At 34.0% G+C, this 11,066-nt stretch overlaps 1 protein-coding gene and 1 long non-coding RNA gene across 5 annotated transcripts; both read right to left on the bottom strand.

Moving 5' to 3' along the window:
- Positions 1-1,199: 1,199 nt before the first annotated feature.
- On the bottom strand, positions 1,200-6,960 carry LOC109147792. Of its 4 annotated transcripts, none has more exons than XR_002048714.1 (11): positions 6,776-6,960; positions 5,776-5,832; positions 5,292-5,337; positions 4,404-4,479; positions 4,021-4,096; positions 3,847-3,879; positions 3,668-3,735; positions 3,385-3,491; positions 2,662-2,914; positions 2,470-2,564; positions 1,200-1,331 (listed from the first exon to the last, which is right to left on the bottom strand). It is a non-coding gene; the product is annotated as an uncharacterized LOC109147792 (long non-coding RNA). The 4 variants fall into 4 exon arrangements; XR_002048713.1 differs by lacking the exons at positions 5,776-5,832; positions 6,776-6,960 and adding an exon at positions 5,407-5,516 and having other exon boundaries at positions 1,226-1,331; positions 2,662-2,700; positions 2,842-2,914; XR_002048712.1 differs by lacking the exons at positions 5,776-5,832; positions 6,776-6,960 and adding an exon at positions 5,407-5,516 and having other exon boundaries at positions 1,213-1,331; positions 4,021-4,109.
- Positions 6,961-7,750: 790 nt separating this feature from the next.
- Positions 7,751-11,066, bottom strand: LOC109147851 (TMV resistance protein N-like). Its single transcript, XM_019295509.1, has 4 exons — positions 10,561-11,066; positions 9,314-10,160; positions 7,944-8,697; positions 7,751-7,809 (listed from the first exon to the last, which is right to left on the bottom strand). The coding sequence occupies exons 1-4, from the start codon at positions 11,064-11,066 to the stop codon at positions 7,751-7,753; spliced, it is 2,166 nt and encodes a 721-aa protein (XP_019151054.1).

The raw sequence follows: 11,066 nt of genomic DNA, 5'->3' as shown, positions 1-11,066 counted from the left end.
ATTTGGTGTTGTGAACCAGTTTCGATCCTAACATGTCCTCGTAAAAATGGCACCAATTTCGCCAAAATAAACAATTATGGGCATTAGAGAGAGTTTTAGAGAGATTAAATATCGAAAACTTTGAAGAATAATTGAAGTTAGTAGTCAATGGATCAGTCAGAGCACTACAATATATTATCTTAATTGATTCTATTTTAACGAGATTCTCTAGGCTATGAAGCTCAAGTAAGTTATTGCAGTTAGAAAGAACCAACTGTTGCAGATGTTTTATGTTAGATAGAGGTAGTACCTTATTTTCCAGCAAAAGACAATTGTTTATCTTGAGTTCTCATAAGTTTGGTGGAAGTTCTTGAAGCACTGAAAGGGTCTAACAATCTTCCAATTAAAGAATTATTAACATGGAGAGATGATCTACTACCTTTTCAGGTAAGAGACAGCCCATTATGTAGAGCTCTTATAGTCCAGGTGGAATTTGAAGTTTTCAAGCACTCTGACATTTGTTCATATTGAGTTTCCATAAATTTGAAAGAAGACCTAGTACCTTTTCTGACAAGAGACAATTAGTTGCATTGAACTAAGCTACCCTAAGTGAAAGTTCTTGAACCACTTAAAAGTTCTAGCAATCCATCAAACTGTAACATTTAAGAGTGGAAAGATGACAATGGATAAATGGTAGGGTATCGCATAAAAAATCCCAGGAGTTAAATCAACATGTGACCACATCTTCGACCCTAGAACAGTGTATCAAGATTTCTCATTCTTGTACAAGACAAAGGTAGCACTAACACAGAAGTCAAATCAGCATTTAACTCACATACCAATGTAGAAAAACCAAGCACACTCCCAAAAATTAAGAAAATACTATATGAACCCTCACTTTTTACTCCCTCTCACAAATATATCTTTGATATAAACATTTTCTTGAGACCCATATGAAGAAAATATCCTTGTTTGCCATGTCAAATGAAGGGGAATTGAAATTTAAGACATGTAGTAAAACTCAAAAAATAAGCAAAAAAGAAGATGAATGTGGGCAAAGAATCACATCTACAAATTTGATGGAATCATAGAGTACAACAATAGATTTGATAGCCAAAGATTTAGAGTGTTAATTTCAACACTCTACCATTAAAACATAACATTCCTATTAGCTAACTTTTGACATAAAGGTAAGCATTTGATTTTAACAAGATTTTTCTCTCCTACTTTATATATACAAAGTACTAAACAGCATAGACAAATGAATCACATCTACTTGTACAAAAAATACTTTTGTCTTCACCGCATTCACTAAATAGGCATATTTTTGTCTTGTTGCTACATCAGAGTTCCTGGTAAATACATGATTTGGTACCTTCTTAAGTAAGAAATGCATTCCTAGAAATACTTAAATCATTGAGCCAACAAAACTTAAACTAGATGGGGTAATACCTTCAAAATTTAACTACGGCAGGGCATTAAAAATAAACTAGATGCTTCCAAGTTGAAAATGGGTTTGTTAATCAGGCTGAGGCACAGGGAAGTCATCTATCTTTTTTTTTTTTTTTTAATTTTGAAAAGTTATCTATTGATCAAAGTCTGTCAGAATTCTTTTTGTCAAAAAGGAATGGTATCAATCAATTCAAGATTCATAAATAATTGGGCCATTGGGGGAGACATCCTTGTGGCGATTCATGAATTTCAATTAGTATAAATCAAGAGTCTTAATAAAAGTATCGGCCTTGTCTGCTATGAATCACATTTAAATTTCAATTATTGAAATAGGGCAAGTGATTCCTATCTAGGTAATGACAAGTAGTTGGAGTTTCCAAAATGAAGATTCACAACTTCTAATGCTAAGAAAGATAAAATATGTAAAATAAATGAAGGAAAGGGCAAAGCTAAAGACAAATTGAATGATCTAACACTCAAGGATAAAAATCACATGGATAAGATTATAAAAACATTCAAACCAGGTGCACCTATTACTTCTAAGATGTGTAAAGAGAGCTCGATTCTTTATACAAAGAGAGCTCGATTCTTTATACAAAGAAACTATAGTGAAATGCTCAAGAAACATGATACACACCCAAAAGAATGAGTAATTTACTCACGCAATTAAAGGAATAAATGCAAGAATGGAAATCAGGAAAATTAGAATGCACAGATTAGGGGGAGAGCTTAACTTAAGGGATTAGACAAGAATAAATCAAAGGCACAATTATCTCCTTTTCTATATTTATTTATTTCTTTGCACTATATATTGGAACCTCTAGATGAGAGGAGGACATCAGATCCTTTATTGGCAAGAGCCTAAAACTCTTGTTGGGGAAAGTATTGTGACGTTCCTGTTTCTTTTTTTCAGTTTACAATCAATAAAAAAAATACCTCCATGTTCTTTTCTCTAACAAAACAACAGAAAGCTCATTACAGATGGCATGCTGCATAAGAAAAACATGTTACCGAAAAGTTAACCCTTAAATAACTAACCTGAAGACTTCATCTGTGATGAGAAGTGTTTGGATAGCCATTCGCTCATGAGCAACTTCCACATGTTTTGGTCCATAGCATGCGCGATCAGGGTCCTGGAGTACACAATAATAAATAAATCAAAAACTTTTAAATTACAAACATTACTTGAATAATAGTTTAAAACCACACAGATCAAGGGTGAAACCTAACATTTGAAAGCATGTTGAAGAAATCCTTGAGGGCTTGTACCTAAGTAAAAAAAGGAAGAAGAAAGACAGTTTCAGTTAGTCCAAAATAAGAATTCAAAACAAACATGATTTAATATAAAATTTAAACAAAAAAAGAAATGAAGAAAATCTCATATCAAAGTGAATGAGGTGCAGAAACAACCCCTTTTGCAGCTTTTGTATCTTTAATCATATTCATCACATTGGGGGCATCTAGAACTTCTTTCAGACTATGCCTGTGAATCAAGATTTTTTTTAATGTTAAAGCTTTGTTGCAGAATGAAATTTTTTTTTAAGATATAAACAACTGCTAGACTAAAGAAAGTGCTTGAAGCCTTGAACTGCTAAGATAAAAACTAACAAAGTATTGAGGATAATACATATTGGAAATAATAAATGTGTATCCTCACTGACAAGTGACAACTTAAGTTCTTAGTTTCTATATTTCAACAATTAGCGAGAAGGGAAAGGCCTGAATCTAAGATAATTCAACATGCTTCTCTACGACTCTAATGGAGCCAAGGTGGATGTATTATATATCCATACCATGCAAGCATGAATGTATACATAAATGACCAAAAACATTTTATAAGAAATAAAATTGCTCCATCAACAACTTGTGCATTCACGTGCAATATTGTATACTATTAGTGAGTGAGATACAAGTAACACATCTCCTAATATAAGAATGGGAAAGAGATCATACTTATATCCCGAGGTAGTATGTGCAAGAATTATCCGTGATTTGTTCTCTATTATAGGTCTCAGTTGCTTCCTCTCTGCTTCTAACAGCAAGTGACGATGAAATTGATCCTGAAATTATTTGTATTTAGAAAGTTATGCACTGAACCGTAACAAATAACTTACTAAGTATGAGTTGATTAATTCCTTAAAATGTTTATTTGCATATAAAAACTGTAATGGAAAAAAGATTAAGATCATCAGAATAGCATCAGCTAGAAGTAATCACTAGAGAAGCCAAGATGGACCTTTGTGAATCCCGGACTTGCAATCACAGCACAACGAATCACGTTGAAATAATATGCTAAAGGAAAGCCTAAAACATAGAGATATTATTAATGGGGGGAAATTATGAGGTTATCTAGAGAGGAATTGAACTTTTGACGGGGAAAGAAGCAGCAATATGAAGCACCTCAAAACAACTTACATCTACAACATTATTGAAGAACTTGGTCAGAGCCTGCAAAGACAATAAAAAATAATCAATGAGCACAGCACTTCATTCCATGGTTAACTATTTTAAGTATAAAATAAAATAAAATAAATCCATTCTCAGCATTAAAGAAAAATGAAGAAGTGGGAAGAAAATTTAGATGCCTACTTTATCATAACCAGCTATAGCAGGGCTATGCTTCCGAGGAATAGAAGTCTCTATCCGAGAACGAGAAATTGTCACACTGAAAACAGGCACTGTACACATTTAAAACATACTCCGTAAAATCTGTTGGCCAGAAGCCAGAGAATTATAACTTTGTTACAAAATGTCTAGTCAAACAAATCCATCAAACAAACAAAAAGCATTTTGTGCATAGGATTCTCAAGATTTTTGGTGCATATTAATAGTCGAGCACACTCAATTTATTGGCCAAGTAGTCCTACTATACACTCCATGTATGAAAATTTATGTCCACATGGTGAGGAAACAGGAATTAACTGTTATTAATGCGGTATTAGAAAACTTAGTATCTTATTAAGTTATGTTACCTTTTACCAATTAGAAAAATTTGTGCCGAGCCCTCTTGCATCAAAACCACAGCCAGGTCAGCACTTGCAGCAGGATCTACCCTCATCACATGAAAAAGAACCCATCAAAAAAGACACTAAATATCAAGGTAAGAGAAGAAAACCTATTGTTCGGTTGCATTTTGTGATAAGGAACAGTCCTAAAAATAAATAATAAAAGTATCAATGCGTGTAGCTTGCATGCATATGTTTATGTTTATAGATAGATAGGTTAAAAGTGTATAAGACCACGGGTATAGGTTTACTGCAGTATAGGATTCTAAAATGCAAATAGCACAGGCCTGAAAAGTGAAAGCATGGCACTGCAGCAAAATGTTTAGATCTCAGAGATAACACCTCTCTCTCTCTCTCTCTCTCTCTCTCTCTGTGTTTTGGTGGTGGTGTTGGTTTTTTTTTTTTCTTCATTAACTTTTCATTTACCATGATAATCTTTAATAAAAGATTAAAAGGTAATATATTGTTATTTTTCTCTCTTGTTCCAACTTCCAATAGAAATTAAAGACAAACATTTATAAAAGATTCTTACTGTCAAAATAACATTACAATTTGGCACAATCAACTGATGTAAATTAACAGTTTGTAGTTTATACCGGATACACTTCAAGGAAGATGAGGAAAAGCTTAAATAACTAAAAAGAAAAAACTATAGATGCTGGTATCAAGCCAGTTATTTATTAACTAAGCATTTCAGAAAAGTAAAAAGGTTTGTACCAGGGCCCAGGGGCAAAGTAGGAGTAAGGAAGTAAGAAATAGAATTTACCAAATGTCAACAACTCTAACTAATTATGGAGAAAAAGAAGTTACATAATGAAAGGAGTCATTTTCCTAATTCAACAGAAAATGGCATACCAGCAGCTTGACGAAGAGCCTCCAAAGCAAGTGAGTCCCAAACGTCCTAAGACAAGGATAAGGAATATTAGCACTGAAAAACATCACAGAAGGGAAGAAAGGTAAAGATATATACCTTCCCCAAAACGAAAGGTCTGTGAAGCTCAATTTCTAGTGTGTGAAATGCACCAATCTGCAAGACAAATCAAGTAATTCAGAAGTTGTATAGCAGCTTCAAACCAATTAATGTACATTATACTATAGAAGTGCCTGTGATATACTGAGCTTATCTCCAATTAGGGTACCAAGAACTTCAAGGGGAAAAAATTGGGACCTTATAGAGATAAAGATCCTATATTGGGAAGTTAAAAACACACTGATATAGGGAGTAGGGAACAACTCAAATCAAATAATTCATATAAGCAAGAAATAACTCGTCAAATACAAGGATAAGGAATATTAGCACTGAAAAACATCACAGAAGGGAAGAAAGGTAAAGATATACCTTCCCCAAAACGAAAGGTCTGTGAAGCTCAACTTCTAGTGTGTGAAATGCACCAATCTGCAAGACAAATCAAGTAATTCAGAAGTTGTATAGCAGCTTTAAACCAATTAATATACATTCCACTATAGCCAGAAATGCAAGTTACTATTCTGGACGCCACTCCTGACCCAAAAACGCCTACAACAAGGGCCACAACTATAACCCAAGAAGTTCGCACCAAGTATGAACATGATGACAAGAATGCGCGAGCAGCAATTCTGCAGCGCATGACCAACGCCATTTTTGATATATTTTCAAAGCAGAAGTCCGCCAAAACTATTTGGGACTTACTGCACCAGGAATATGGATCGGAACTGATGAGGCTGGAAAGAGGAAATATGCGGTTGGGCGCTGGCTCAATTTCAAAATGACTGACTCGTTATCCATAGTTGAACAGGTGCATGAATACGAAAACCTGGTGGCTGACATGCTGGCTGAAGTTAACAACTGACAAGTACTGAAGATGAAGGCAATACAATGCTACCCAAAAGAAAATTAAGAAGACTTAAGATAAATTTAAACCAAAACTAGTATTTATTTAGACTATATATCGTTTTTAGACTAAGTATTTAGACTAGCCTTATTACAAAGATGCAAACATTTATTTTAGTGACAATTATAATCAATCTCTCATATATTATTTTGCGTTTATATACTTTGAATTATTGATTTAAATAAACAAATTCAACATTCAATTACATATGCATGAATATTTCTTATATAATCTTACATTGATATACTTTGAAGTACTTATTTAAAATAATCATTGGGTATTATCCCATTCGCGCAATGCTCGTGAAAAACTAGTTATTTCCTCATATAATAAACAACATTAGTAAATAAGGTCCCTAACTATACATGAGCTAAATCACATATACAACAAAAAAAAAAAAAAAAAACAAAAAACAAAAAAAGATTAAAAAACCACTCAAAGTCAAAGTGCCAAGAGGTGATTGCCTACCACTGTTTTCCCTTCTATCCAAAATTGTGCCCCCAGGCCCCAGCCAATTGTGTGTCAGAAAAAGTAGCCAACACATCCAGATAAAGGCTTCGAACTCCCTTCTTCTTCTTCTTCATATCGCCTATTACGCTGGGTTTCCATTTTTGAATCAGATGTTGGAGAGCTAATTGTGAGTGTTATATTAACCCTTGAATATACATCTGTCTCGGTGTGCATAGAATCATGGTCAGGGCGGAATATGATGACCTTATTTGGGTTCACAGGAAAGAAGCAAACCTCACCCTCTTCTTCATAAACTATGCATGTTTCAATTCTGAAATTCTCTTCAGCTCCTTGCTCCAGCGGTGAATAAAACTCTACAACCACCTTTACTTCTTCCACTTTATTGGCTTCTATAAAATCATCATATATTCTCCACTTCAACACCTTATTCCTTCTTTTGTCGACCACATGCTCAAATAACTTCTCTGTGGTTTTGTTTGTTAAATAACACGCACAACTAAAAGAACATGAAATCCTCGCAACTATAACTATCCGTGTTTTTGACGGAAACAATGGCAATGTGTAATTTGATGATGAACATCCAACTACTACTTCAGGCACCATGTCTTCTAAAACCAACATTCTAAACCCGTGAAGGTTTGGGTTTTGTAAAAATGCCTGCGTGCATATATATATATATATATATATATATATATATATATATATATATATATATATATATATATATATATATATATATATATATATATATATATATATATATATGTTAAGAAAGAAATTAATAAATGCATGAGAAGAATTAGCATGAAAGCATTAGATCGAGCTGAGGCATGCAATTTCAGAGATAGATCACTAACCTTGAACAACTTCGCACCACAAGAATTACTTGCTAGAGCGCTACAATCCATGAGGTGGACTGAACGTAAATTAACAAAATTCTCTATGCCTTGAATTTCAATCAAATTACTGCAGTTATGAATCCCCAAATGGTTTAAACTTGAGTAAGGCAGATCTTGAATCACTCGAAGGTTCTGGCAATTATACAAACAGAGACTTCGTAGTTGAGAAAGATGAGAAAGGTTAAAAGGCAGGGTATCCAAGTAACTATCCCACAGTTTTAAACAACAGAGCTTTTCAAAACTGCATCGAGGCTCAATAATCAAACTTTTGTAGATAGAAACAGACAACAAATGTAGCCCTGATACAACTTGTATATTCTCCAGCAAGGGACAATGGCGCGCAATAAGGTCATCTAGGTTAGGTGGAAGATCTTTAATCAGTTGAAGGTTCTGACAGTTGTCCAAAACTAACTCTTTTAGCTGAGAAAGATGAGAAAGGTTAAAGGGAATGGTACTAAAGTAACTATTGCTTAGGTCTAGAAATGTCAAGAATGATAGACTCCCCATTTGAAGATCTAAATGTTGCATAGATTGGTAAGGAGCCTGTAGAGTTTCCAAGGAACACAAATTAGCATCGGAAGAAGAAATAGGCTCCACACTCCTATACTCATACCCCCATATATCTTTGGACTGCCCTAGTGTCAGATAGTAGAGATATCTCAAAGATCCACAAGAAAAAGGCACATGTGACACTGAAGTAAATCTAGCATTAAGCACACCTAGTAGCTCTAATTTTCCCAAGTCAGTAGGCAATTTTTTAATTTTGGAGCAATAGTTCAGATCAAGACACTTAAGCGACTTCAAGTTGCAAATACTATTGGGGAGAGCTCTAAGATTCTCACAAAAACTCATATTTAACTCAACGAGTCTTTCTAAATCTCCAATAGATTGCGACAATTCAACCAATTTTGAGCATCCATAGAAGGACAATGTCTTTAGATTTTGTGCTCCAGTAAAATTTGGGGATCCTTTAAGTTGCTTGCAACCATCAAACCTTAAGATCTCCAAGCATCTAAAATGCTGTTAAATCAAAATATAAAAAGTTGTAGTAAGTTTTTTCCAAGCATTTTGTCTAAATAAATTATGATAACTTTTTTAAAAAGATGTAATGTCAAAAAAAAAAAAAAAAAAAAAAAAAAAAAAAATCTCATATAAACTTCAAACCTGCAACTTAGGTTTAAATTCCTTAATATTGCTACTTGTTATTTTTAAAATAACAAGCTTCTTCAGGCAAAGATCAGACGATATGTGTCTCAATGGACAATTATTCCAAAAAAGCAATCTAAGCTCCTTGGATAAGTATTTTAATGGTCCCTTGGCATTCATGGATAAGATTTTGAGTAATCTTAACCTGCTCATTTTAGAGAATACTTTAGTACTCAAATGCACTTCCTTTGGCAAATCAATAATCATTGTTTCAATTGCTTCATTTCCCTAACAAATACCAAAAAAAAAAAAATAATAATAATAGCGTTAAAACATTCCTAAGTGACATAAGTATAATCAAAATGTAAAACGTAAATTAATGACAAATAAATTATTAAAAAAGTACAAAATGTAATTACTAAGCAAACGATTTGAAAAACATACATACCAAAATAATAAATTAAAGTAAATCAAGTGTATTTAAGTTTACCTTGTTGTTCACGAGTACATCCAAAACCTCATCACATGAAAATAATCTACTTCTTTTTTCATAGAGCATAAGAGATTCTTGACGAACAATTTCTCTTCCCATATCTCGAACTAAATCATGCATATAATAATCTTTTCCCCTTAACAAGCATCTATCAATTAAAGTTTTAATTCCACTTTGAGCAAAGAAACCACAAGCATTCAATATTGTAACAATCTCTTCTATGCTGATATATCCACCCTCAAAAAAACAAGCAATATCAAGGAAGATTCTTTGAGTATCAACGTCAAGTGCATCATAACTAATTTTGAGAATATTCAAAATATCTTCATGAGGAATCTTTCTTAACTTCTCAAAGTCAGCTCTCCAATGTTGAATTGATGATCTTGACCGAAAATGTGAACCTAGAACAGTAAGTGCCAAAGGAAGTCCACGAGCATAACTTACTATCACTTTCGATAGTTCTGCAAAAGCCTCCAAAGGATTTGGGTCCTTAAAAGTATGCCAACTAAAGAGTTCCAAAGATTCCATGAAACTTAACACCGTAGCATTGTACTTCTCACAATCTTTTCCGAGGCCATTCAACAAATCAACATTTCTAGTTGTAATGAGAATTGTACTACCTGAACCAAACCAATATCGGTCTCCGACCAATGCCTCTATTTGACTCTCATGGTTTACATCATCAACAACAATGAGAATCCTTTTTGATTGAAGTCTTAATTTGATCAAACTAATTCCTTCATCAACATGGTTAACATCAAATCTCGTTGTTTTGAGAGTATTACAAAGAAGCTGCTTCTGCAAACATTTTAAACCTACACTCCCTCCTTTTGAACATTCTGATCTAACATCAAGAAAGCAACTACCTTCAAATGTTTCAGAAATTTGGTTAAATATGGCTTTCGCTAAGGTTGTTTTACCTACCCCACCCATGCCATAAATCCCTATCATACAAACATCACCATTTGATTTACTTTGTAATAAAGAAAGTATTTCGCTAACCCGAGTATGAATTCCAACGGGATATTTTGCAACATTAAAAAATGTCCGGTCCACCACTTGTAGAATCTTTTCTACAATTTTGTCAATTAATTTTGATTCATACCTGCAAATTTTTGTTGATGACTAAATTACTGACCGACGGATTGTATCATATAAGGGGAATAATGGAAGAAGACAACCAGAAAATACTACCAAAAAGTTTTAATATTTTTTTTAAAAATAAAAGGGAGAAATCAAGATACCCATCAGCATCGTTCAGTAAATCCCAACCAGAAAAATTTGCAACCTTGGTCAGAGCTGTTTTCCATTGACTAACTTTTTTGGTCCCAAATCGTTGTTGATGTTGAGCCAAGGCTTCACCAAACTCACCGGTTTGTTTGCGCACTTGAGAAGGATCAACATCATAGAATACATGGAGAACCACCTGATTTGTCTTTTCTTTACATTCCAGTATCTTCACAAGCTCCTCAAGACACCACCGGGAAGAGACATAGGTTTTGGAGAACACAATAATGGAAATCTTTGATTCTTGAATGGCTTTGATGAGATCAGTGGAGATGTCTTCTCCTTTACGGAGCTCTTCTGCATCTCTGAAAGTGTGAACTCCGGCTCGGCACAACGCAGCAAAGAGATGATCGGTAAAGGACTTCCGTGTATCTTCACCTCTAAAGCTCAAAAAGACATCATAGTGCCAACAGCGCGGAAGTGAAGGAAGGAGCAGTTGATTAGTTTCAGAAGTGGATTCCAT

The sequence above is a fragment of the Ipomoea nil genome, unplaced genomic scaffold, assembly GCF_001879475.1.
Source record: "Ipomoea nil cultivar Tokyo-kokei standard unplaced genomic scaffold, Asagao_1.1 scaffold2036, whole genome shotgun sequence".
NCBI classification, from domain to species: Eukaryota; Viridiplantae; Streptophyta; class Magnoliopsida; order Solanales; family Convolvulaceae; genus Ipomoea; species Ipomoea nil.
The sequence above is the reverse complement of the archived record's forward strand: the minus strand, read 5'-3'. Positions and strand labels throughout refer to the sequence as shown.